The sequence below is a fragment of the Pygocentrus nattereri genome, chromosome 23 (assembly GCF_015220715.1).
Source record: "Pygocentrus nattereri isolate fPygNat1 chromosome 23, fPygNat1.pri, whole genome shotgun sequence".
Taxonomy (NCBI): Eukaryota; Metazoa; Chordata; class Actinopteri; order Characiformes; family Serrasalmidae; genus Pygocentrus; species Pygocentrus nattereri.
The window spans coordinates 25,197,998-25,225,858 of NC_051233.1; the positions used below are offsets into that span (position 1 = coordinate 25,197,998).

General features: G+C 42.9%; 1 protein-coding gene across 1 annotated transcript; it reads right to left on the minus strand.

Moving 5' to 3' along the window:
• Positions 1 to 1,305: 1,305 nt before the first annotated feature.
• Positions 1,306 to 27,731, minus strand: vps37d (VPS37D subunit of ESCRT-I). Its single transcript, XM_017699585.2, has 4 exons — positions 27,418 to 27,731; positions 18,208 to 18,379; positions 9,207 to 9,289; positions 1,306 to 2,835 (listed from the first exon to the last, which is right to left on the minus strand). The coding sequence occupies exons 1-4, from the start codon at positions 27,538 to 27,540 to the stop codon at positions 2,329 to 2,331; spliced, it is 885 nt and encodes a 294-aa protein (XP_017555074.2). The 5' UTR covers positions 27,541 to 27,731; the 3' UTR covers positions 1,306 to 2,328.
• Between the last annotated feature and the right edge of the window lie 130 nt (positions 27,732 to 27,861).

A 27,861-nucleotide genomic window follows, 5' to 3' on the forward strand; every position in this document is an offset into this window, starting at 1 on the left:
TTCAAACCTCTAGTGATACATTTCAGTAAAATGATACAGCATGCTATAGTGATGGGCAATATTATCATTATTGTGGTAAATTATGTCATGATATGCTTCCCCTAATATATCATAGGTGGTGTTATTTCTGACCCTGAACAACTGCATCCATCACTAAAAAGACAGACTGTTTAATTGTAGAAAGCCTGTAATCATAAGAGTTCAGTGACTGAATAAACTGCATACTAAGACGAAGCTGATTAGGGGTCAGCCTGTTCCACCATTATCTTAATTTATTTTTTTTACCAATCGTTTGATTTTTTTCTTCCTTTTTTTCTGCTTTGTGCCATTTCTGTTTTTCTGGTTTATTTTGTCCATTACAAAAAACAACATATTGTATACTATGAAAATGCCTTCAAGTACTGTTATGTTATATTTCTGCCTTATTGCCATATCATACCTTACTGTCCATCATACAGACAGTAGTATCTTTTATATTACTTTAAAAAAAAATTAAAAAACTAGGCAAAGTCCTATTTTTGCGTTCAGATTTCCCTTCACAAGCAAACAGACCACAAAATGACCACAACACCCTCACATCTCTCATCACAAATCTCAACCTAATCCGCTATCCTACATCCTTCCGCAAAGCGATCATCATGCAGATATTAATATAAGATCATCTTTGTCCGCGTAAAGCAAGGAAAAATATTCAGCGCCTGGAAATAAAACGACTCTCATTAGTCACGGCAAATAAGCAGCATTTGAAGTCGGTGCGAGGCGCTCCATTTTAAGCAGGATTTCCATAAATAAGCAGTCTCTGCTTTCTTTGATATGACTTCCAGTGTCGTTATTGCTGGAACTCGCTTTCACTTTTGAGCCTAGTTCCAATTTATTTGGAAAGGCGTAATCAACTTGGGCCAATAAAACTGTCTGTAACTGTGGAACAAACCCGCACCTCTTTGACAGCAGTATCCAATGCCAACAGCACAAACAGACTGCTATATGAGACGGTAACAGGAAAAAAAAAACCCTTGGAAAACAAAGTCTTACGCAAAGCCTGGACAAACACTCAGTGTTAGCGTATCATGCTGAATAAATAATAGAATGTTGGACCATCTGTAAGAACACGCTTTTCAAAGTAAAGACTTTGACTGAGAAAGAGACACAGAGAGATGGTGCAAGTGCTACTTAGTTCTTCTATTCAACATTAGTTCCGCTCCTTACAACGCTTACCCTGTTTACATTTCCCACCACAGGGCATTTGGCCAGCAAATCTAATGAGTTCTCAGGGAGGTAGAAATTAACTTCAGAACGGCTGCAATATTTCTTTATAATAAACATCATAATTGGACTTTATTGATCATCGTCACCATTACAAGAAGGCATATCACAAGCCTGGCATTTCTCAAATTATCAATGGCAAAAAACAAAAACAAACAAACAAACAAACAAAACATAGTCCTTCCAGTCAGAAAGCAGTGTCTTAACAATTTATCCCTTCCCTCACAAAAGCAGCAGCATAAACTCTGCATTATCCCCATAAAGGGACAACAAAACAACAAAACAAGCAACAATGACAGATGTCTTTGTGGGTTTTTTATAGAACAGATTAGCTGGATAACTTAAGCCCACGGCAAGGATAGGAACATCTCTGACCTTTCCTCCTATTGGACAGGCTTGACTTTTGGCTTACGCTCATTTACTTTACTAGAAACTCCATACGGTCACAATTTCCACCTACTATATAGGCATACAATTACAGACTGTAGCTTGTCAGACACCCTCCACCCCTTTCAACCTTGGTCAGTTTCTGACAGCACTCCTCTTGAGCAGATATTATGTGTGTGATATACTATTTTCAACACAGCAGTAACATTGACATGGTAGCAAGTCAGTTGATAGCAGTCCATCCAACATATCCTACCAAGTGTAGCTCTGTCATCAGAAAATGACCACTGATGAAAGCTAGAGGATGGCTAACACAAATTGTGCAACAAAAGATGAGCTACAGGCTCTAACTGTACAACAGCATGGTGCAGCTATAAAGTATGTGTTTCTAATAAAGTGGCAGACCAGTGTAACTTATCTGGCTAATGCAGAAATCCTGCTTTGTGCAAAACCTTTCTGGTGTAATCGACAGGCTTGTTCACGATGAAGACGAAACACTTTATGGCTTTCCAACCTTATCCCTTTTAGACTTATGAAATTGGTGTTCATGATCATTTAATTTTTTTTTTTTTAATTTTTTTTTTTTTTTTTACACTGACCCAAAGCTTCAAGAGGCCAAGAACTTCATTGATGGCCCTGTATTTGTGTTCCTCATGTCGAAAGCACAGTGTTTGGACGTTATCGATATGGAGGTTCATGCGGGTGTGGACTGGGCCTGTACAGCTGCTGTAACCGGACTGGTCTGGCTGGCCAGCCTGGCAACTGTCCTATCACTCTGAGGCCTACAGGCTGCCCGGGGCAGGAGTGGGGGGCACTGGGCCCTAAAGCCTGGGGCTGGTTTGGGCATGAGTCCAGAGGAGACAAACTTGCGGCAGAAGCTGCGGCTGAGGATGTGGAGAGCGGCACGAGGATGGCTGGCGTGAGGCCGTATCGGAGTTGGAAAACACGAGGCGGGCCATGGGCAGTGATTCCATTGGGGCGGGGCTCCTTTTGTACCTCTTCCTTCTTCCCCCGTGCCTCCTCCTCTTCCTCCAATCGCTTCCTCTGCTTCCTTTCAGGCCGGTTGAGCTCTTGGATCTTCTCGGCCTGCGCACGGCGGATGTGGTATGTCTTCCTGAAGCTCTGGAAGGAGTCCAGGAAGCCCTCCAGTGGGACGTGCCCCTCCATGAACCTCTCCAGAAGCTCCTGTGGAAACCCAAGCGACAAACAAAACAGGCATCAAGGAGCAGGAAGTCAAACAGGATTCGCAAGCATTTAGCATTGAAATACCCTAAATGTCTGACTCATCGTGTTCCAGACCGGGTTTTGGCTAATTTGAGCACCAACACAACAACCACGTAATTCCTTTTAGAAGTTGTTGATTTCACATAAACAGAAACAGCCACAAGAAACAATTCTGACCAGGGAATGAAGTAAAGGGGGGGTGGGGGGGTTGTTGGGAGAGCTGACCTCCCTAATTAAGACTTTAGCACAGACAGAACTTGAAGGAGGTTCTTAAGAATTACGCATTACATGCAACAAAAGATTTTTTTCCTCAGCCGTGTCAGAAAGACTGTGGGGAACTTGGGGCACTTCTCCAGTGGGTGATACAATGTCTGAACAACCACCACTCTCCGAGGCTTAACTTCATCATTATATATTCACTCAAAGTGAAGAGAAAATAAAAAATAATCTAGGAAAAGCTTTTTTATGAACTATTTTTGTATAAAATGCCCTATGAATTCATTCAAGACTCACCGTCTTATTAATAGTTAAGCTATTTTTGTCCCTGCTGCTTCTGCCACTAATAGAAAGACTTTATGTAAGAACTGCAATTTAAAAGCTGATTGACTGAAAACAGCTAGCAAGAATATTGTTAACTGAAGAGAATTAAAAAAAAAAAAAAAAAAGCCTATGGAAGAAAAGATGATCCCCTAAACGTACTTGTCAAATTCACATTCTGCATGTGGTCAATACATTGCTTTGTCATTTTGTCATCGTGTCTGTCCAGTAGTTGTTCCAGCACACTATAAGAGTTCCTGACCTGGACTGAAAACACCAGCATGTCTGTACAAATAAGACAGTTGAGTGAGCATGACATACGTATAAATTTAACATGATCTTGATGTGTTCCCAGTCTAGTGAGCAGGTGGTAGGACTCCATCTACCTCAGGATGGGGCAACTGAATTATTGATGATGGTCTTGTCTGCACTAGCCCATTCCCCCAGATTCCCCCCCTGGAAAAACAATACAGCCCCTACCAAGGCACTGCCCCTAGCAACCCATAGATTTTAAGCTTTCACCACCTGCCCACATAGAGACTCCTTCATTTGAATCACACTTAATGAAAATCAGTTGTTCCTTTCACCTTATTACTATTTCATAACATCATTATAAATTTACAGCTCAGTGTAGGAACTGCCTATAGCATTAACCTTTAAATGCACATCTCTGATTGCTAGCGACCAGTGACTTCACGTTCCCTATCTCAAAAATTTGTTTGTAAGGCCAAATGTTTGTAGCATAATGAAAAAATATACTTCAAGCTTTCTAAAACAAAGAAAAAAAAAAAACACCAAAAAGGGCAAAATTTCAAAAATACCATTTGAATTTATTTTGTTTTGGGTTTTAATTCTATGGGTTGTTTTATTTTAGGCTAGTGATACATAGTAATATCATCTTGCCCATAAATTATTTGTATGATACAAATCGTATTTGTTTATTATCATAATCCATCTTCTGCCAAAATATAGCATATATTAAATATTAAAATATATAGCATAAAATATAGGAGTCTCTATAAAATACACTGTACTTAAAATTTATACGGTCATATATTTGTGTTGAATATGAGCAGGGCTACACAATATACTGTTTGTTAATTATTGCTATATTGGCCTTGTGTAGCAGTGGTGTAACTAAGACTTTAAGAGCCCCAGTGAAAATAAAAATGAATGGGTGAGTTATTTACAATTAATAAAAAAATGACTAATTTGCTTGATAACTTGCTACTGTTATATCTCAAGTTGATGCTTAAGTTTAAGACAGGCCGCCTCACCTACTAGCATGTAACATTAACCTAAATGTCTACATTAGGCTGCCTGTTTAGTACATTTTGAAGTAATGACTGTTTCAGGTTTTGAAGGATCCATCTGAAAACAATTACCATGGATTAGATGCATTCTGAATAAGGGAATAAGGGAGACAAACAGATGTTAGGGTTGTCTGTGTAGTGGGGGGGGGGGGGGGTTCACTGTGAATAAAATGAGTAGAGGCCAATATTTAACCATGTCACATCAAGCAGTCACTAATGTGTTTTTAATATAGTATAAGCTATACTGTAATTCATGGGTCTTATATGATTTGTGTAGGCAGTGGAGACATCAGGAAACACAAATGAGAGAGGTTCTAAAAATAGCATTGTATAAGCATGTTATTTTTTTCATGCTTTAAAAGATTTAAAACACAGATGTTTGAAACTATAGTAATGTTATTCATTCATACCCGACCGAGAGCTGCAATAGGCACAGTGTGGCTATCCACTGGGCTCGGCCATCAATCAGACCAAAACAACCTAACGACTCAAAGCCACGGTGCTATCGACAGGGTCGTGTGGTGTGAAATGCACAACTCTAATTTATGACCTGTAGGTATGAGCCTTCGATCAATCGGGTGCGGACCTCATCGGTTAGATGAGGTCACAAGAGTGGAGCTGAGGAGCTGGAGAAAGGAGGTGGCATCTGTATTACATAAGGAATTTTACATCTCCGCACACTAGGAATCCCCTGCGTCAACATTCTATACAGCATTTATTTAAAAAAAAAAAAAGAAAAAAGTGTGTGTGTGTGTGTGTGTGTGTGTGTGTGTGTGTGTGTGTATATATATATTATAAAATAGCTTTTCACTAACGTTTGACTAATCAGTGCTTCATTGTGCTACATCAAGTGGGCTGCTGTTGGAATTTACTAAATCCATGTGATGGCTGGAGACCATTTTGTTCTGCAAGCAAGCTCACAAGACATCAACTACTTTTTTCAAAATAAATTCTTATTACTTTGTACTGTATTTATGTTTACTTATATACTAATATGGGGTGTTTCAACACAAAAACATATTTACTGCTGAGATAAATGGTTTTAAACAACATGCTTAGGGGCCTAAAGACTTCTGCACAGTACTGTACATGAAGGAGGGCCGTGCTACCTAGCATTTGATACAATATTACAGCACATTTATATCTGAAAAAGCCTCAGTAATTGTGCATTATATTAGGAAACAGATGAGTCTGACAGAGGAGTTTTTTTACCAAGATAGACGCAATGGTGCAGAATTGAGTTCAAGTCGTAAATCTTTTAAAATCTTTTTTCAGCAACATGTTGAGTCAGTCCTCTCCATGGATCACCACCTTATGGTGGTGGAGGGGTTTGCGTGCTTGAATGATCCTAGGAGCTATGTTGTCTGGAGCAAAAGCTCCTGGTAGGGTCTCCCATGGCAAACTGGTCCTAGGTGACAGGTCAGACAAAAGGGTGATCCATAATAACCCCTATGAAAACACAAAAACAGGACTTGTGTACCTTGCCCGGAACAGGGTTACCGGGGCCCCACCCTGGAGCCAGGCCTGGGGGAGGGGCTCGCCAGTGAGCGTCTGGTGGCCGGGCATTTACTCACGGTGCCCGAAGGAGTTACATGAGTCCCCCCTCCCATCGACCCACCACCAATGGGAGGGGCAGTAGTAGGGGTTCGGTGCTTTGTGGATCAGGCAGTGTCTGAAGGCGTGGGCCTTGGCGTTCTGATCCACGGTTGCTGAAACTGGCTTTTGGAACTTGGAACGTTACCTCACTGGCGGGGAAGGAGCCTGAGTTGGTGCGCGAGGTTGAGAGATACCGGCTAGATATAGTCGGGCTCACCTCAACACACAGCTTGGGCTCTGGGTCCAATCTCCTTGAGAGGGGCTGGACTTTATTCTTTTCTGGAGTTGCCCATGGTGAGAGGCGGTGGGCAGGTGTGGGCTTTCTCGTAGCCCCTCGACTCGGTGCCTGTATGTTGGGGTTTTCTCCGGTGGACGAGAGGGTAGCTTCCCTACGCCTTCGGGTTGGGGAACAGGTCCTGACTGCTGTCAATGCTTATGGAGGTACATGGCTCTTTGCTAGGAGTCATTCATGCCCTGTTCAAACAAAGCTGGAGTTTGGTTCGCATAGCCAGCAGTAAGTCAGACTCGTTCCCAGTGAGAGTTGGACGTCAGGGCTGCCCTTTGTCACCGATTCTATTAATAATTTTTATAGAATTTCTAGACGCAGTCAGGGGATGGAGGGTGTCCAGTTTGGTGACCTCAGGGTCACATCGCTGCGGTTTGCAGATGATGTGGTCCTATTGGGGACATCAGGCCGCGAACTTCCGCTTTCGCTGGATCGGTTTGCAGCAGAGTGTGAAGCGGCCGGGATGAGAATCAGTACCTCTAAATCTGAGACCATGGTTCTCAGGTGGAAAAGGGTGGAGAGCCCTCTCTGGGTCGGGGATAGGCTCTTGCCTCAAGTGGAGGAGTTCAAGTATCTTGGGGTCTTGTTCACGAGTGATGGTACAAGGGAGCGGGAGATTGACAGGCGGATTGGTGCTGGGTCAGCAGTGATGCGGGCTTTTTACCGGTCTGTTGTGGTAAAGAAAGAGCTGAGCCACAAGGCAAGGCTCTCGATTTACTGGTCGAACTACGTTCCCACCCTCACCTATGGTCATGAGCTTTGGGTAATGACCGAAAGAATAAGATCGTGAATACAAGCGGCCGAAATGAGTTTCCTCTGCAGGGTGTCTGGACTCTCCCTTAGAGATAGGGTGAGAAGTTCGGTCATCCGGGAGGGACTCGGAGTAGAGCCACTGCTTCTTCACGTCGAGAGGAGCCAGCTGAGGTGGTTTGGGCATCTGGTTAGGATGCCTCTTGGACGCCTCCCTCGGGAGGTGTCACAGGCAAGTCCACCTGGGAGGAGACCCTGGGGAAGACCCAGGACATGCTGGCGTGACTATATCGCCCAGCTGGCCTGGGAGCGCCTTGGAATCCCCCTTGGAGAGCTAGTGGAAGTGGCTGGGGAAAGGGAGGTCTGGGCCTCATTGCTTAGGATGCTGCCCCCACGACCCGAACCCCGGAGAAGCGGAAGATAATGGATGGATGGATGGATGGATGGATGTTGAGTCAGTTTAGTTAGCAGTAACAAATCTCATGTATTTAAGCACAAGCCTTTATATCATAATGTCCTTAAAGTACCCAGATCATGGAAATCCAACAATTCCTTGCTTTTTCTAAAATAAGTTTAATGTAGTATATAAACAGTGTGGAACAGTGTTTCATATTGTAACACTGACTTCTACCTCTGTAAAGTCCATGTATGGAACCAAGCTGCAAAAACAGCTTCTACTGAATTCATTATTTTTGTGGGGTCACAAAAATGGTCACATGCATCAGCTCACAGCAGCCCAATCATATTTAACACAGTAAGAAAAACAGCCTGTTTAATTCTAGGGGATAAAGAGGGGTTAGGAACGTAAAAATGTATCATGATTCCTTTTGGTATATAAACTACACACGTGCACATGCACATACATGAAATGTAAGATATGGGCCCTTTACAGGTATGAAAACATACATTAAACCACGCATGTCCAAACTTTTGACCAATACTGTATGTTTTTAACTCTTGTAGAATAGTCTTCAGTGCTTCAGATCATAACTGATGAAGCAAGAGGAGGCATGACCTAATGAATAAAGGTCTTAACTTGATTCAAAATGATAAGGTCAGCGTCAAATTCAGTTGTGTTACACAAGCAAGAGCAACACTGGTTTTCTGGCTGCTCAGCAAATGTAATATTAAGTTATGCCATACCCATTGTGTGCTTTTTATCTAGTCCATTACTGAATTATGGTCAACATAATAACATTGGCCTTACAGTAACTGTGTCTCAAACGCTAACGCTGCACTCCTCTGTACATTCTGACCTGGGGGGATTCCATATGTGGAGATGGAATATTTTCGGTGTACGCGTACAGCTGCGTATAGAATGATTGACTCGTGGTTCATTGGCATGACAGGTCATGGAGAACGGAGCATTCTTAATCAGATATGTGGGCATGTTGTTGGTGGAAACCACGATAAAAGATGATTTCTGTTCCACTTCGACACCGACCACTCATTTTAAATACTTGACCTAACAATGAAATTATCAAATCTCGGAATTCAGATGTTTGATGCATTTCCCATCACTGTCAGATCATGTTTTGCTTAGGTAGCCCTGGAAAGTGTAGACTCTCAGCGCAAGTGCTTCTTCTATTCAAGCCTTTTCAAGTTCAATTCCACTCCACTGCATTTACTAGCGCATGATTGTTCCTCCAGGCGATGTGAGTTAGAACACTAAAAGAAGTGATTTTGTGAACAATGTGTCTGAGGTGGGTTTTTTTTTTAGTGGATGTCTGGTGGGCGCTCGCTTTTTTTTTTTTCTCTAAAGAGACCAAGCTCTGACCAGAGAAGCACTAGTCACTGTTAAGGGAGAAAAAAAAGAGAACATTAGCAAAGAAAGGCCAAGTCGGATTTACCTCAGACTGTTCCTCAGCACGTGCTACTTCCTCTTGAAGTAGATTCTGAGCCATCTGTGGACTGTGCTTCCTCATGTAGGCCTCTGAAACAGAAAAGAAATATTTAAGATTTTGTTTCAGGTCAGCAACTACCACAAGATTTGCCTCTATAGGTGCCGCTGAGACATCTGGAGCAATAAAAGTCTGTAACGTGGTGACTGTGGAAGAAATGTGAGATGGATTAAGAGAGTGGGTGTAAAGTGTACAGCTGAAATAAAAGAGCACCACAAAACACTCGTGAGCTGAGGGGGAAGCTTAGCACCAACTTGCTGGTCTTAGACTGAGTCCACAGCTGTACCCCAGCTCTGTTTGCAGTGTCATGAGTAGCCCTGGGGGAGAACGGAGGAAGCAATCACTTTCTGTTAGCTCATCTCTGCTGATGGGAGCACGAGGGGCCTGGTCCCTCCAAGGCTGTTGTTCTGGGGTTACCATGGCAACGAATCATTAAGCTAATGTGCATATGTGTCCGAGTCCTCTGGGGGTTTGGGGGTTGTGGCTGAAGAGGAGCTGTGCTAGTGGCCATCGAGAGCAAAGGGGAGGTCAGCACAGAGTCACCCATTCAGGCTCCATTAAGTCAAAGCCCCTCGCTCATTATGAGCCAGTTCATTAAAGATGGAGGACACGTATCAAGGCCTGGCCTACGGCTGCATACATGAGGACTACGGCAACAAAGGCCTGGTTTATCAAGAGAAGGAGAGTTTGTCCACGGGACGCGCCTGGCGACTAATTCGCCTTGTCATGACAGTGGAGAAATGCCAGTGTTCCAACAGAGCTTTTTTGGCAGGTAGCTGATAAGCAAGCACCACAGCAAGCCTCAGCTTAACACTGCCTGTACATGCCCTGCCTTTCACCCTTCTATGAATAATCAATGGACCACTTCAGAACTATGCCTGGCACTTCATCATATGCATGTACTTTGCGAATCGCTGCCCACTCAAGCATGTGGCTAAGAAGACAGCATGAACGCTAGCCCAGATGCTGGAATACAAGGTGACAGACAAAGCCAAACAAACATTTGGGGAGCAGATGCGGGCGACCTACATTCCGAGAAGAACTCGCCCAGTGGCCCCTAGGGCTCTTACGCTGCTTGTGTCCAGGACACTCCTCATGGGCTGGTGGGGGTGGCTGTGTTATAGCCAGCCATACAACCCAGAGCCCAGTGTGAACAAAGAGACGAGAGGATCATAGATGTTGTAGCAACGCTTTCAAGTAAACGTGACATCTAGATGTCCTCACCTCAGCACACAAGGTCAAAACAGAAGAGGGAGACTGGATAAATTGGTTTTCCCCAGTTCAATGAGCCTCAGAGGTGTCTGATCGTATCAACTGTGCCACAATCGGTTTTGCAGCAACAAAAGGTCAGCATTAATGCTATTTTGTACAGTGAAGATTTTAATCATCTCTACTTTTTACTTTATTTTACTGAGACTATATAGCCTAGGCATATTTCTTAATAAACACTGATTAAAAAATCTAAACATTACTGGCCTCATCATTCACCAGTAACTACTATACACTGTAAAAAATTTGAGATCAGTAACTGATTACATGGCTTTTCTTGAGTTGACTCAACTTGAGCACACAACTCGAATTTCTTAGTTGAGTCAAAAGTTCTCTTCATGCTTTTAGTGCTGCATCTCAGTTATGTAAATAAAATGAACTTGTTTTTTTATACTCTACTTCCTCACCAGCAAAAACTCTCTCCATCACACCATTCTGCGAGACATTGAGTACACACTCGTGGATGGCTATGGCATCGCTGGGGTGCAAACTCGCAACCTCCTGTTGGGTAGCTGGCTCAGTCCACTGCACCACTCAGGAACACATGAAGCAACTCAAATTTTGTGTCTACAACTGTTTAATACACTGGAGAAAATAGCTGTTGTTTTGACTTTGAAGCGTGGCATCATCTCATGTGGTGCAGCTGTGTAATAATTCATCCCAACATCAGGAGGTTGTGAGTTTGAATCCCAGCTAAACCACAGCTGTCTATTATCTGGAAACCCAAGAGGAGAGCATGCCAGATGGGACTGTGTGATAGAAGGAGCGCCAGCTAGTGGAGAAACTGAGTTAATAAATAAATAAATAAATAAATAAATACCACCACATTCAGTTTAGTTTATCTAACCAAGATGCAGATCTAGAAACAGTAGCTTGGAGAATTTTGGACTCAACTAAGACCTTCGAGTTCTGTGAACTCTGGTGTCCTTAAGTTGATTCAATTAAAGAAAAGCCATGTAATCAATTACTAAGTGTTAGGATGATTCCTCACAAAAAAAAAAAAAAAAAAAACATTTTCTAAGGATTGTTCCTCCAAATGCTTTCACTCAATAATAGGCTACAGCTGATTAAAATAGAATTTATTTTTCTTACACTGCTGAACCATGAGATGAATTCTACACTGCTCCAGAGGGCAAAAATAGAAAGAAGGCACACAGGAAGCATCACAGAAAAGCATCGATAAACATCAAGTTCAAGCTCATTCTACACTCTACTCATATTCACATAATGGAATAAAACCTCCCATCATTTAGTGAATTAATCACATTTTATCTTACCAACTCATCAACTGTATGCAAACTTGCATTGTTTGAGCGGTCCTGTCACCTACTATGGATTTATGATCTGGGTTTAATATAGGACAGAAACAGATGCTGATTTTTTTTTTTTCCCTTCACATCTGACTTGCATGCCATGTAGCCTTAAGAGTCCTTTGTGGAACCTGTTATGGATGACGAAGGGATGTTTCAAACATTGCTCAAATAATGCCTTCCAAATTTGAATATCACAATTTGACTACAAAAAGCCCATCCCTGTAACACAAAGACCACATGTGTAATTGCCACTGGCAAACTGCCCCAGACATAACCACATAACAATTACCCAATTACTTAATTATGAGCCATCAATGAGTATAGAAAAGGCAACAACTCATGCTCGCAGCAAGACTGCCAAAATGCTGTAGTACTAATGAGATTATTTGGGGAGTGGTGGAAACACTGGAGGGGCGAGAGGCTTCTGACAGACCAAATTACAGGTTCCCCAGCCTTATTTGGATAAAATAAATGGTCCCTATAGGGTACAAACAAAACTGGCAATAGAAGGCTGAGAAAACAGGGGGAAAACCACTGTGAAATATCCCTCCCACTCTTATTCACATGTATTACTTATCTTCCTTGAAACAGCTTCTTTCTTCTGGGATTTATAATTTATTTTCCTCCAATGCTATAATACTGTAGTTACAGTTATATGTTCAGTTTTGCTCTCAAACAAGGTCTGTTATGAATGGCTGCACTGACTGCTGTGAGTTTCCAGTGCAGGCCAACTTGGTTTACAAGCCACTGCTCATAGTTTGATTAGCTGAAGAGCGGCAAAGTAGGCCTATGATGAGTGGCTCAAGAGTGGTCAATCTAAATAGTTTACACATTCCACTATGACTGTTTGATTTTGGCAAAACACAAACTCTAAATATAAGCCGATATAAACCGGAAAATCTGTATTCTCTTTCTTTTTGCACACATGTGCACGCACACACATACACATCCTGTCAAAACACCAGAGCGGTGGGTGTTCTCTTGTGGTCTTTGCAGATAAATACCACCAACTGATTTGCTCTCAGAAGCAAAAAATAAAAAATAAAAAATAAAAACCTAAAACTCAATGACGCTAAAAGGAGTTTGATTGGTGTCAGGCACAGAGCTCCCTAGAAGGTTTCATCTGCTCATGCTCTCACATTCGCCGCCTTCCTGACAAAAGCATTGAGCTGACATCTGCAGTGCTACGGCTGGGTAAATTCTTCGGCTCAATCTCATGAAAGCATTACGGATGCAGGCTGAACGGCGGGGAATGAGCACAGGCAGTCCGTTGAGGAGGCTGTTTGGAGGCCAATTTTGGACGCTTCCTTGGATCCCAAAGCAGAATAAGAGATACAAGTCCAAACGCAGAGGATAGAAAGAAAGAGATGCCGGAAGGGTTGCCGTAGGAGATGTGGCTGCTCCCTATGCCAGTGCAGCAGCTTAGAATCTTTTGAAAAATCAATCTGATGCAGATAAGCTGTCATATCAACTGTGCTTGGCATCAAATTTTCTTTTAGTGTATGCCGTATATAATCGCATTAATCAATGGTTTTCAATTCACTTTCTTCATCATAACATACCTTAAGAAACCACAGTGTCTCTAATAAAAGTACTGTAAATGCATATTGATTTAGAATGAGATCCATCATGTGGAAATCGGTCGGCTAGAGTTGGTTAGCTGATATTCAATAAGCCATATTCTTTTTCATTGTCTTTCAAGTTCAACATGCTTAAACCTTGGTGAACTGGACTGAACCGAGCAATGTTGAAATAATGTATCAAGTATATTATTCTGGGGGCTTTTGCCGCTGGTTTGCCAGATTTGGTCGGATTCTCAGGGGATGGATTTCAAAAGGCTGCAAGAGGCCCCCATTCTCCTACTGAGAGGCTAAGCCAGAGTGTGGGGTAGCTCAATAGCTTTAATCCGACTTTGATAACCACCCATCCCATTCCAAACACTGAGAGGCAAGAGGGGGTTGGGGGAGACTGGGAGTGATTCACATCCTGTTAATTACAAACTCTCCCACCAGTGAGAACTGTAACACTCTCTTGAGAAGAACCCAGCCTCCCTTCAGTCTCCGGAGTACGCCATTTAACCATTTGATTTAGTGGCACTTTCAGATGGAGGTGCCCTTTTCACATTTGACCATTGCTTGCACCCCGCCCCGTGCCCCACCAACCCCACCCCCCCCAAGGGTTCTTTACTTTAATGGCTCCAGATGGGAATGTAAACCTGTCTTACTTTTTGAAAAACGGGGATAGGTGGAGAGTTTGACCCATGAGGTGAAATGGCAGAGGGGTGTGGGCCTGAGAGGTCAACCGTAGGTTTGCTTTTGCACCACAGCAGCAGGTCAGGCCCTAAACCAGGGGTGTCTAGCTCTGAACCTGGAAAGCCTAGCACATTCAGCTCAAACTGACCTGATTCAGCTCAGCAGTAAGTTACCAGGATTAGTAGACAATCACAAAATTGTCATGGAACAAGATTTGACACCTCTGCTCCAAACAATCTGCCCCGTCAAACCACGAGCACTGCTTTATGCGTTGGAAGCAAGAGAAGTGATAATCTAAGACATACCAAAGCTGTGTCACACTCCAAAGAAAAATGCAGGCCAAGAATGTGCTATTGGAAACATGTGGCACAGCAGCGAAAGAGCAACAGCGTTAAAAACACTTTGGCGGAAGTTCTTCTGTGTGCTTGGCATAAGCATTAGCAGCAAAAGAGTGGAACTGCATGACATTACCAAAGTGACAAGACATAGAAAACTCTACAAAACACTTAAGAGAGCTGACTTAAAAGGTTAAGACTCCCCAGACAACCCCAAGCTGTGCTGAACCTCTACTGCAAGCATTCATAGCTCTTACTCCCTCTCGACATCGCCGGCGTCTGAACCTGATTATGCAATGGCTCTGCGCTGCAAGACAAGGATTTTCTCTTAAATCTTGAGCCTCATTTTGTACAGGCAGTCATTTTTCACCCTGTTTCTCTCTTTCTTGCATGATTTTCCTTTAGCCTTGGCAGAATGAGAATCAGATGTTTAGGGTTGGAGGAAGGATCTCTCTCTCTCCCACCCATCCTGCCCCAGGCTGCAGCTGGGGAACAGGGGTCCGCATGTGCAACATGGTGACAGGAAGGTGAACATTCCACCCTCCTTCCGTCACTGGCCAGCTGCTGCTTCTGCTGAGAGCGGGAAAGAGGAGAACAGACAGACTCTGTTGTAGGAAAAGTGCTCACAGCCACGTGGGCTAAGCTCCTTGCAATGCTGCGGAGACTTCCGACATGGGACGCCGCACAACACTGGCAGACCATGTAAGCGGGGTAGCAGACATCCTCCTGCTGATGTTTTGTTCTGTGGAACTCCAAAGAACTCCCTCACACCCATGACCCACTCCTCCTCTACAACACTTCAACTTCCTGCTGGCATTTCTCCTCAGGAACACCCTTCTTTCTTATATCAGTTTGTAGATGCAGACAGAGCCATGGGGAGAGGCGTGGGCCTGCAGGTCAAGCCTTTTAACAATTGTGCGAATATTTGGCCCTTTTTCTATGAACGATGCTGGAGGTGGTGGCCCAGACAAAAGCTCTTTCAAATGGATCTGCATCACCAGTTGAGCCCACACAATGGAGGGGAGGGGCCTGGGATAAAGTCAACAAATAATTCACATCGGCCATGCTGATCTCAGAGCTGGAATACAAGCTGGCGGACTGAAATGGAATGGGTGTGTTTAGGGAGAGAGAGCTAGAGGTGTTTTGCTCATGTGCTAAATGACATACTGCTATCATTATAAATGGACTAAAGCACATTGCCTCACAACAGCACTAGCAGCCTGAAGCCTGAATTTTGAAACAAACCATTTTGTTTTACAATAATTTATTGAATATTGCCCGTAATTGTTTCATATTCTTTTGTTTAAAAAATAAATAAATAAATAAATAAACCTTGACCATGTCACACTTTAATGATAAATAACTACACGCAGAATTTCTTTTCTCGTATTCATTTCACAGAAAGTAGCATAAAATGCTATTCCGGAGGACTGCACCCAATCTGGCAACTCTGTCTTTCTGACCACCATCTTGAAAAATAAAAATGGTCGATTGGTTATCACTTGTCAGTGAGTAAGTGACCATATTTCTATGTGATAAAGGGGTTCAAACACCACACTTGATGGAAGCAGGCATTAAATGTATTTTTGGACTTTTTTTTTTTTTAAACTGGCTCTGAGCCAGTTTTCATGCAATCCAGAGCAGTATAAAGGTCATTTGGGCTTCATTGGGCAATTAAACTCCCAATATTGTTGTCTCAAATTAGAGCTCTAAAGCAGATATGAATTAAATCCCTACTAAGGCCAAAGCAACTTAAACCCAACAGCTACAGACTGTAGGTTTCCTTGATAAAAACAACAACATTGTTTCATAAAAGTGATAAGAGTGTAGGTTATTCGAACGAATAGTTATAGTGAATATTTCAAATATTTAATTCATCGTATTTCTCAATATTCATTGCAGCCCTTACATAACAGTTACACAGTCTCAGAAATCCCATCAGCTTTGGTACAAAACTAAACTTCAGACACCAAACATGTTTTGGCTGATCGACTGCATTTTGCGGGTAAGGTCATGTAAATTTCATTTATTCCCTCAAGTGTTGTGGTGCTGCGCTGCTCAGGCAACTCCCCTGGACTCAAATGTCCTTCATGTGAATTAAGGCTGGGGGGGGTGCACCCAAAGGCCTTTACATTATCCCCACCATACATTTAAAATCATTCATGCAGGCCACAGTAAGCGGAGAGCATGAACACAACAAACAGAGGTAGGATGGGATGAAGAGTGGGCGAGAGAGAGACAGATCTTCCTCTGAGATCCCAGCAGGGCCGTTCTAATTACAGCCTTTTGTTTTTCAGCAAACACCAGGGCAGGCAAGCAGGGCAGCTGTCCCAATCGGACCTGGAGTCACAGATCCATGCGTTTTGAACGTGCCCGCTGATCTTGCGGGTTCTGCTTCACTGTACTTGGCCTTGTTCTTTGCAATCGTGGTCACCTCATTCGCAATATACATGCAAATCCCATCGTCTCAACTGCCGTTTACTTAATAAAACATCTCTACGGCCCTCGAGCTTAAATTTATATTAGCTGATAATGGGCCAGAGATTCTTGCAGCTAGATGAAAAATGATGGGGCGTGAGAAACGAGTCAAGCTGAGTTTTTAGCCAAGGGAGGAAGAAAGAGGAGGAATACAATAATATTTCTTTTATCCTGGCTACACAGACAGAGCACAAAAAATGAAAACAAATGAAAGCTGCTCTCTTAAAACCATGAGGTTCAGTTAGGGGAGTGAAACTTAAGCACCTCAAGTAGCCCTCCTCAGGGTCACAGCAGTTATTCCTGACTGGTGTTGAAAAGGTGGGTGGAAAGCCAGGTGGGGACCTCATGGCCTCGGCTCAACCTTTGGGGCCCAATCAGACGGTTCCACCCTGGAGAAGAGGAATGAGTGGTGGACTTGCTCCAGTCTTGAGCTACTGCCATTGGCTCTTTTGCAAAGCTAGATCACCAGTCCAGGAAGAGGTCACCATGTAAACGGCATGCACTACACAAATGAGGCGTGCCGGATATCAGGGTGTGTTATTATGGAAAAAAAGTTGCTTGGCAATGATGAACTTTCAAAGGCAAATGCAAAGGCCAAGAGTACCTAGATGCTATTTTTATACCAGGTTTTGGTCCAAAATCAAAAATAAAACAGCTCATGGAACAAATGATAAAAAAATTTCTTAAACAAAATTGGTGGTGCATTGACCATAATGTGTTAAGTCTTAAAAGGTGTACTTATCACATCTCCCAAAAGAGATTTTCCTATCTGATGGATTTTGGTAGACCTCAGACTTTTGAAACCTTGAAGTGAATACAGACTGTCAGCAACAGTGCACTGCAACGCTCATTGCCCATTCGCTTTGTTTTCCTTCAGAGCGTGTCCTGGGCATGTAGGAATGAATGGGGGGGAGGGAGCAGGCTATAGTGTTTCTGGGACTAGCTCTTTTCAAATGAGCCACATTTCTATTATTTGTTATTTTACTTTTAAAGACACTAGAAGCAGTAAAGGTAGGCTTCAACCAAAAATGCCAACATCGCCAATAATGAACGAAAGCTTCTAAGAACCAGAGAGCACAAAGCAAACCAATTATCAAATAATTAAGACCATTCCCAGTCAAAGGAAATCAAAATTTGAATCAAATAAACATGAACTAGCTTTCGTTCACTGTGCAAACATAGTATCTGGGGGAAGTATTCTTTAACCATCTTGTGAAACCAGAGCCCTAGCCTTATCTGGATGATCTAATCGTTATTACCAGCACCAGACTGTTCAAGATCTAGAAGGCAACGTTGTACTCACCTAGCCGGCTTTGCTTTTCCTTGCACACAGTAGTCAGCTTCGCAAGCTCCTCGTACTTAGAGGCCAATTGGAGCTTGCCATTCTGGAGGCGGGGGCGGCGTGCAAGGCTCTCTTCTGCAAGACTTCGATTGGTTGCTAGTAAGGTCTCCCTGTCCACCTGCAGCTCCTGAAACTGAACACAAACATCCAATCAAATGCTGAGGCAGGGAACAACAACCGGACAGATGTTAATATTGGAAAGACTGCAATTAATTTAAAGCCCTGAGACTAAGATCAATCAAGCTCTAATAGTGGAAACAAAAAATCTAATCAGAGTGAACACCAGAAACCGGTCACATTCAAAGCCTGGGCACAAAGAGAAGAAATCAGAGTTTGGATCCACTGAACATGAATGACCAATCACATTCCTCACGCACAAATGCTTAATCAAGCTCAAGCACAAAGGGGGTCCATCCACAGTCATGGGGCCCATGTGAATATGTTAACAATACAACTAGTCAACAGTAATGTCTATCCTTTTTACATAGAGGATCTGCTTGTTAGGTTTTTGTTTCAAATCACTGATCCAGCTCTACACAGTGTGCATGCCAAGTGAGCATGTACTTCTCTGAGCCTTCTTATCCATTAGGGGCCAACAAACGTGTAAAAAGCACATTAACACAGTTCCTCACACGAGACAACACTCAAGGTCTGACTACAGCAGGGCAGGAAATGCTGCCGCAGGCACAGAGCTTGGGCTTTATTCATGTGTATGAGAAAGTGTTGAGAATCAGTAGGACAAATGCCAGTGCAACCCTGCCAGTGCAAACGCAAATTGGTCATGAAAAGCTGGTTGAAAACTTGAGGGCCAACAAGGGTTCACGTGACCGTAGACCACCCATGAGCCTATACAAAGCTGAGGTCTTTTCAGACCAGAGTTTCTATCCACCTTGATGGGCAGTGGGCTTGAATTCCAGGTCAAGGCTACAGCACTGCTCGTGTTTCATAGGGCTAGGGTGAATGCTTTAGAGGATCTGGCGTGGAACCATATAGCTGCCTGCAGCTAAAGCTTGGCACCAACTTGAGTCGAGTGGGATTCTGCTTAGCTCACATTTTTAGGGTTTTGATTTTTTCCGCTAGGAGCTGAACTCATGGAACTTGATGTTCCTTGTACAGTGCATACCTCCAGCAAGGAGAACAGCTGCCTAGAATCATCAATAAATACACTGAGCATACTAGATACATACGTCAAAAAAAAAAAAAATAAAGATTATCAATGGCTCTCAATGCTGATATTCCAGTGTTTTGCTGTGGATGCAACTTGATGACTTCCATATGCAAGACAATGGGAATACTTTATTTGATATGCTGCGTTTGCCTGCACAAGAAGGGCCAAGGCCTGAGGCTGTGGTGGAGACAGCGTTTAATGAACCAACTGCTTCAGTCTGCCACGTGTTTCTGTAGCCTAGACCCAATTATAAATTTCTGTCACATGATGGAATAATCCTGTACTCGATAGCCTGGTCAAGAGTTCCAGCTCATAAAAGCAGGACATCATTTGGTCTGTCTGTCCTCCGTGACACTACCCAAGACCACTAAGTCTAGCCATTCAAGGAACAGAAGAGACAAGTCCAAACCAATGGTCCTAATGGAAAGCATTCGCAAAAAGCTCAGCCATCCCGAGAAACCACAGTCCCTACACTTTAACCATAATTGTTCAAGGCAGAGTACAGGGTATGGGTCGCTTTGGAATTCACCGCTTTTTTCCCCCCACACTCGTTTATACCAGCAATATTAAGATGAATTTAGGAGGTGGCCTTAACTGCCAGTTTCATGTGTTTCAAAACCCTGCCGAGCATATAAGAGGATTAATGTTTTATTTGATCAATGAAAATGAGAATTTTTGCCTTTCTTATTATTCCGTGTGACTCCAAACGCAGCAGCTGCTATTCCCACTGGAGATGTATCCATTTCAGTATCTGCTCAGAGGAAAAGTGAGAAAGCCAGTCCCCTCCTGGTTAAGCCACCGATTTCTGGGTGCTCACGAAAAAACCTGTCATATTTGAGCTGCTTAGGATGACTTAAAAGAGCATGACTGATAAGAAAAGGTTGTTTTATTCAAGACAGCTCTCTTTGGGGTTATGTAAGGTTCCTTTTTTTGCACAGACAACTTCTAGCTTCAAACTTTTTAACACCTCAGGGCCACATACTGCTTTTGTAAATTTCTTGCCTCATTGTGGAGGCGGTACAATGACGTTGTGGCAGCTAATTATCGTGTTACTAGTATTCTTCTTTTGACACCACAAGCTCTGTGTAAACATGTGTGCGAAAGGTCAAGATTTTCTTGACATCCATCTCATTTCTGAAATGGAGAATAGGAGGACAAAGTGTTTCTTTTTCCTTTTAAGATTGACTTGCGGAAACATAGCAATTTCGAATTAACACAATAAATACGTAGGAAGAACGGGCATATTTGTCAAACCCACAGGCAGATTAATGTGGCACTTCTTACTGTCCTAGGACATCAAGTGATTGCAAATTAGGCGTTCAATTTCTGAATTCATGGCTTGACAGTTAAGCAAAATTGTCACAGCATGTGGAACAAGCTTTTCTAAGACAAAAATGAAGACATAACACAGAAGAGCACCACACTGTGCTTGCTCATCTTTGATGAATCCAAAAACATAATCACCTTAGACAAAATTATCATGTTTTGTTATGGCTGGAACCGTAGAAAGAAAGCCTTTTAAACCCCTTTGGTTCTCAATTTTTTACATGCATGGGACAAATCAGGCCACAGTGTCTATCCATTCTGAGCGGCTCCACTATTTCCAGTTTCACAGACCAGATAAAAGCCAGCACTGTTCCCATGGAATCTCATCCCGATTCTCTAACCGCTCAGCGATAATATGCTGTAAACCGCCAAATCTGTGTGCGAGCAAAGAGAGACTTCACATACTGATGGATCATCTAAACGTCTACAGATCCTTTTTATGGCGTACCAATGACACAATGACAAATGGATTGGGTAATGAATGAGTTGTGACCTCAGCTGTTTTCCACTGATTTTTACTCATAATCCTGACGGGAAAAATGGTGCCTTGCATTCGAGCCAAGCTACCATTATCTGAGCTGCGAATCTGATCTCCCATATCTGCTCCTGAATTATGCCAACTCACCGAGTCTGCATACGCCATGCGTCGTTCATGTCACCTAGTTAAGGCAATGAAATCTGCTTTCTCGTGAATATATTTAAGCTCACAATAATAGCAATGTATAGTGTACCGGTTACTGCAAAAGTAATATGTACCATTTCTGGTGTAAATTACAAAAACTGTAACAAGAGACGCTGAAAACCTTCAAATTCTTCTTTCTAACTCGCATGCTAATTGCTCCTGTTTGCACACCAACATTCAGAATAAGGATTTAATTAGGCTATTGTTCAAAGGCTCTTTTGCTTTAGATGTAGATTCTTCTGTTCTTTCTCCTCCGGATGTGGCATATTTACTTGACACATTCCAGAATGCTGGATCAATATTAAATGAGAATTAATAATTCAAACTAATGATTCTACGATGTACTCTAACAGCTATGTTATGTTATGGGAAATATCTTTTCTTTTTAATCTTTTATGCAACTGTTGACAGAATAAATCATAACCAAAGGGGGATTTTGGACCACCCCCTCACACCTTAACCTGAAGCCTTCATGCTTTGGCAAAGGATGTGGCTTGCACTATACCACACTTGTTACCAGGAACACTTCACATACGGCCTAGACCACATCCTTAAGCATAAAACACTGAGTGGTGTCCAAAAAACTGAAAAATTCCCCCTTCGCTCTCTATCCCACTCTCTGTATCTCACATGCACAGCCACTTTTCCTGAGCCTTTAATAACCTGTCCGCTGACTTTGCAGCACGTGTCCATAGTTAAATACGGCTGATATCAGTCCAGGCCCCCTCTTAGGGCTGGGCAATACAGCCAAACATTGTATCGCAATATATTTTTCCATATATATTATCTATATATTATCATTCAAACCTGACAATTATTGATCAATGTTATATGCATTTCCTAATGTTCAGCGGTGAGTCTAAACAGTATTATGAATCCTGATAAAAACAAACGAAAGAAAAAATGTTACATCGGATTTGACAAAACTGAACTGCAAACTGTGTGTGGTAAAAGTTGTTATGAGGGAAAAACAATTCCTGTAAGTAACGACAGCATTTGCTTGCTAGCAAGTTTTGCTCATGTTATTGTATTCCAGATATTAGAAGAGCACAGACAAGAGGAATTTTGGGGCCAGGTTCTAGAGGGCATTTACTCCCGTTAGCGGCAGACTTCTTTGCAATCTAGATACCAAAGTTTAACAGTTGTCCCTAGACATATATTCATGTTACAAGATCGCATCTGGCCCTGCAAGACTACTAACTGTCCAGCTCATAACATTGTGCTGTTGCAAGTGAAAGGCTAGACTTCAGGTGCCAGTATAAGTGTACACTTGTATGTGAAAAGAACTGGGTGTGTCTCTCACTTAGGACCACTAGAGACCTGAGATCTTAACTCATCTGCTTAGTTTCCATGACAACTTTAGTTGGGACTGAATTTAGGACAGAAGACATTATAGAACAGTAGTTCTTAAAATCATAATCTTATCCATTAACTCCAGATAGGAAAACAGTATTTCAGAAACATCCTAACTAGACAAAATTTCCTAAATCCTGTCCTAATTTTAAGACAACCCCAGAGCTGTCTTAGCCCGTCTGTTTCTATTGTTTTGTGCAGTGTCAGGCAGCATAGTTCACGATAATTAGCATAATAATGTTACATTTATCTACACGACAACGTCGACTTTTTTTAACAGCGTTTTAAGAGCTGCAGGTATGATCTCATTCCCTCTTATTACCTTTGTGTGTTGAAAACTCAGACAAAAAATATTACAGTGATGGTGGTGAATAATGAGGAGACATAGCTGAACACGTGTCTTTATTAGAAGGAATAACGTTAGCGCGCTCAGCTAAAGCATTTGGGAAATTAACTGGAAAGCACACGCACAATATTCCTATTGCGCCCTTTCAGTTTTTCATGCTTGGAAGTTTCTGAACAGTAATGGTAGCTAACGTTAGCTGTCTGGCTAACTAAACATACATGTTTATGTTTTAGCTGTGCGCATACGGTCGACTGTTAGGTAACGGACATGACAGCTGTTTGTCGACTTTGATTAAGTAAGTCAAGATTTTCTAACTTGAGATTAGCAAAGATGCTGTAAGACAAGATAAGATTCTTAAAATAAGATAAGATTTTCTCCTGTAATACGAATTTGTGAAAAATCTCATCTTGACCTGTCGGACCTTAAGTTAAGAAAAAGGAATGGGCGTTTATTCAATGCTGCCCCTGCTTCTTACAGTGATGTAGGCCACCATGTGACATATAGACGATTCGCGGTCATGGATAAAGTGGCACACATCTCACCATACAAACTCAAAGTATGATTTCATTCATAATTTCATTCAAAAGACATAGTTTTGCTTCAAATTTGTGTTTGCGGTTGAAGTTTACTCCTAGCTTTCTTTCTTTTCTCTTATTTCACTTGCTGTGCCTAGATTGTATCACCACGCAGTGTACCGAAACAGAAGTTGTTCAAAAGTTCAAACCTTTTTCAGCTAATACAGGATGAGGAACACAAGGCCTTCATTATTTGAGCTGAAATACTTCAACTGACTGAAGAATAGATGAGTAAAATACCTCATTCGCATTATTGATATTGAAAAAACTATTTTGTTTCATTAACTTTTGCTTCCCTTTTATCAGTCAGGTCTACCCTCTCCATCCCTTGCCTCCGAGTGCTTACAAAGGCAGTCACAGTGCCAGAGCCTTTGGAATCTCGAGTATTTGGCTTGCTGACAGAAGAGACCGTGGGCTTAGACTCACCGCTGCATCCGTTTTCTCCCTCTCTCTCTCTTTTTTGCTCCCCCTTCTCTTTCTGATTCAGACAAGAGAGCGAACTCCAGCCCAGCACATTCAGAACGCCTCCCGTTTTCCCTAAACAGGAATCGACACAGACTGTCCATTTCCTCTCGCAGATGCCTCAATCTCTGTTTATGCGTCTTGTAGATGCAGGGCCCCTGCGGACCATGTGGTTTGAGATGATATATGGCCCATAAAACAAATACAGCAATGTTTACCCCTGCAGATTGGGGGGAAAAAACCTAGTCCATCCTTTTTCATTGGAAATGATAGACAGGGCACAGCGACTTGCTATAAAATTCCTCACTCAGTAGACTGGCGGCAACAGCCAAGAGAACATGCTTCAAACATCCAAAACAGAAAATTAAACAAGACGCACTATTTGGGTATCGCAGCATACTTCACAGACCAAACAGTCTGAAGAGACACACTTTGAAGTCATTCACTTGGGTGCTAGATAATCAAGTTGATGTACTTTGCGCTGGTTGGATAATGATGTTTTGAGGCATATTATGTCTGTGTTTAGGTATATTATGTCTGGTTTTTAAGCACTGCATGGGAATGTATTTTCCCATGTGTGATACAAAACAAGATCAAGCAAAAAAAAAAACAAAAAACAAAAAAAAAACCTGACAACTCAACAACAACAAAAAAATAATATCCGTCTGTCCAAATGTTAACAAATCTGACGTCTACTTAAAAGTAAGGTGAAAACCAGCAGTACCCAGTCTGGTGCAGTGAATCTTGCACCATACTTTAGGTTCTAGCATGCTGGGATAAATTACTTATGCTTCTTTATGGGAAATGTCAAGTGGGGAGACCAGATAAAGGGTGAGAATCTGGTGTCAGCAGTTAAAAGAGGTCAGATTATCTTTGAGGTCAGATTATTTTCATGCCACCAGATCATCTGTGTCCATTTATGAAATAGATCATCCACGGCGTTCTAGTCCAGTCAGGTCATCCGCTGCGTTCTAGTCCAGTCAGGTCATCCGCGGCGCTCTAGTCCAGTCAGGTCATCCGCGGCGCTCTAGTCCAGTCAGGTCATCTGCTGCGTTTGATGCAGGTTGATTATCTATGGTGTTTTACTACAATTCGATCATTTTTGGTTGTACTGCACTTAAGATTCTTAGAAATTGATGGTACTTCAGTACAGTTGGATCACCTATGTTCTAGTCCAGTCAGATTATCTGTAGTGTTTTACTGCAGTCAGATCATCTATGGCATTTCGGTGTGGCTGAATCATCTATGGTGTTTTTGTAGAACAGTCCGTTTATTTGTGGTGTTTTGGCACAGCCAGATGATTTATGGTGTTATAGTACAGCCAGAGCATCAATGATGCTCTTGGCGCTGTCCACTTAAGAAGTTGGATGAGATGTTATCGTTTCAGCACTATCCACTTGTGAAGTTAAATGATGGATGAGAGAAAGACATCAGCCTCTCTTCTCCGGCACCCTTCTCTCATCCATCATCCAACTTCATATGATAAATAGTTATACAGTTAGGAAAGAGAAAATAGTTTGGATGAGATCTCATGCATCTCCACATCTAAATGTAGAAGAAGAAGAAAAGTTTTCCACACAAACACGGCCTCAGTCCAAAGTGCCAGACCTGTTGAACACATCCTACTGAATGCCAAGACCTGTAATGCTCTCTTATCCACCACACAGCACTAAAGACCCCCTCACGTGACTGGGCTCAGCCATGGCTGGGTATGAATGATAAACTTTAGCAGCATAGGGAGGGAAAGGATAGGGGGAAGGCAACGCCCTTCCAGATTATACACAGGAAACTACTAATCTCCCTGCATGCTGTCCACTTTCGGACATATGTTTTGCCTGTTCTGAATATGCAAATTTGCTATTCAACACCTGACACCTTGCTATTCACCACTGTCTGCAAACCGCAACTTAAAAGGGCCCATATCATGATATCCTTAGTCAATATAGGGAAACAAAAACAGCTCTTTTTGAATCTACCGTTCATGTGAGGTCACAAAACCCAATTCATTTACATACATCTGTCTACTCAGCCTGCAGCTGTCTAGGCCTGCGCATTCATGCTGAAGTTATAAGAGGTGTTTCAGCCTGGTCTGCACAGAGCAGCCAATCAGAACCAAGCTTGTTTACATATATCAGCTTTAAAGGCAGAGTAACAAAAACAGGCTGTGTGATTCTAAAGGATGAAGAAAGGTTGGAAAATGGGCAGTTTTTGGTACATAAACCCAAACACACACGTTGTAAGCGGATCTCAGGGAAACACAATTACAAAAGGAGATGGGCACTTTAACAAGCCAATGATTTAAGGAAAATAAATAAATAAATGTGTTTTGGACCACTGAATGATAAAGAAGACATTAAAACGGCAACAACACATAAAAGAGGACCAAAAATCATATTTTTAGGCCTCAGTTTAGACCGCGAAAGCTCTGGAAAGACTGGACCGGACTGTAAACATGTTTCCTCTCAGCTGAACAGTGAATGGCGACGTTGGCACTGCCTCTGACACGGGGAAAGAACCCCGCTCCTCTGCTCCAAATGACTGAGCCGAGTTTTCCCTGTGAACCACGTTCTCACTCATCACGCTCCCTTGATTCATTCACGAAAACTCCTCCGTGCTCAAAGGGCTACAACTACAGCTGAAGCGCTCGGCGTGGCCAAGACTTTTCAGCAAGACAAACGGCCCCAGCTTCACTCTCACTCAGCAAGGCTGAAGTTTCGAATTTCCCGTTCCACCTTAAATGGTGCAGGCGCCTCATGTTAACTGCTGCACCATTTAAGGTGGAACGGAAGATTGGAACGAGAAGCTGGCGGATCCGACGCCAACTTCAGCCTCGTCTTTATTATTAACGCGGGGAGGGAACAGAAACAGAGACCCCGCTCAGCAAAGCCCTGACTGACCCTCGGCTGCGCAGAGAACATGAGATGAGGCTGACACGGACGACGCTGCTGCGTTCAGAGGGGCCACTGAGATGAAACGTCCTGAGGAGGGGAAAGGCTTTCAAACGCGTAAGGTCGTGGCATTTGTGGCTGCGGGTGATACTGGAGGCCAGTGGTGAGCTGAGCTATGCGGCGCTCCGCTCCGCTCCACAGTACGGACGCATGTAACCGAACACACAACATGAGGCTCCGCCGTGGAAGAAGCACCACAGTTATTCTACTGAAAAGCCGAAGAAACTACGTCTAACATCTGACCACTCGAACGAAATGGTAAAAAAAAAGGTTCCCAGCGCTCCTGCGGGCTAATTCCAAGGAGGAAATACCTTCTCGTTGAGTCGCACGATCTGATCCATTTTTTCTTCATCCTGAAGAAGCTCCTGTAGTTCGCTGGTGTTGAGGACTCTGTACCCGTCTGGGCAAGAGTTCGGCGCCCGTGGTTGGGACATGGTAGTCCCCGCGAAAACGCTTCAAACAACTCCGTTTGCCGGCCAGCACGGTGCCATGTCGGTCGTCGTGCGAGGCACTGAATGAGAGCGAGCTGAGGAGGAGAGCCGGAGGAGCTGCAGGAGGAGGTCTCGCCGCTGTGGAGGCGCACCGCTGTTTGAGAGACAATGCGAGAACGCTAAGGCACGTTTGCAGCTGCGTGCGGTACCTACAGTGACCACAAGTGGGAGCTACAGCGCCGCCACAGGCAACTAGCATCAGGGCGTACAGTAATGTTGGAACCCGTTCCCACCATTTAGAGGGGAAAAACGCTTTTTACTCAT

What these genes read in the sequence shown, in the direction of transcription:
- vps37d (XM_017699585.2), bottom strand. Translation starts at nt 27,540, where the DNA reads ATGTCCCAACCACGGGCGCCGAACTCTTGCCCAGACGGGTACAGAGTC. An exon ending in GGAAAAGCAAAGCCGGCTAG is followed by an intron (nt 9,290 to 18,207) that starts GTGAGTACAACG and finishes TTTCTGTTTCAG; the next exon opens with AGGCCTACATGAGGAAGCAC. An exon ending in GTGCTGAGGAACAGTCTGAG is followed by an intron (nt 2,836 to 9,206) that starts GTAAATCCGACT and finishes GGGTTTCCACAG; the next exon opens with GAGCTTCTGGAGAGGTTCAT.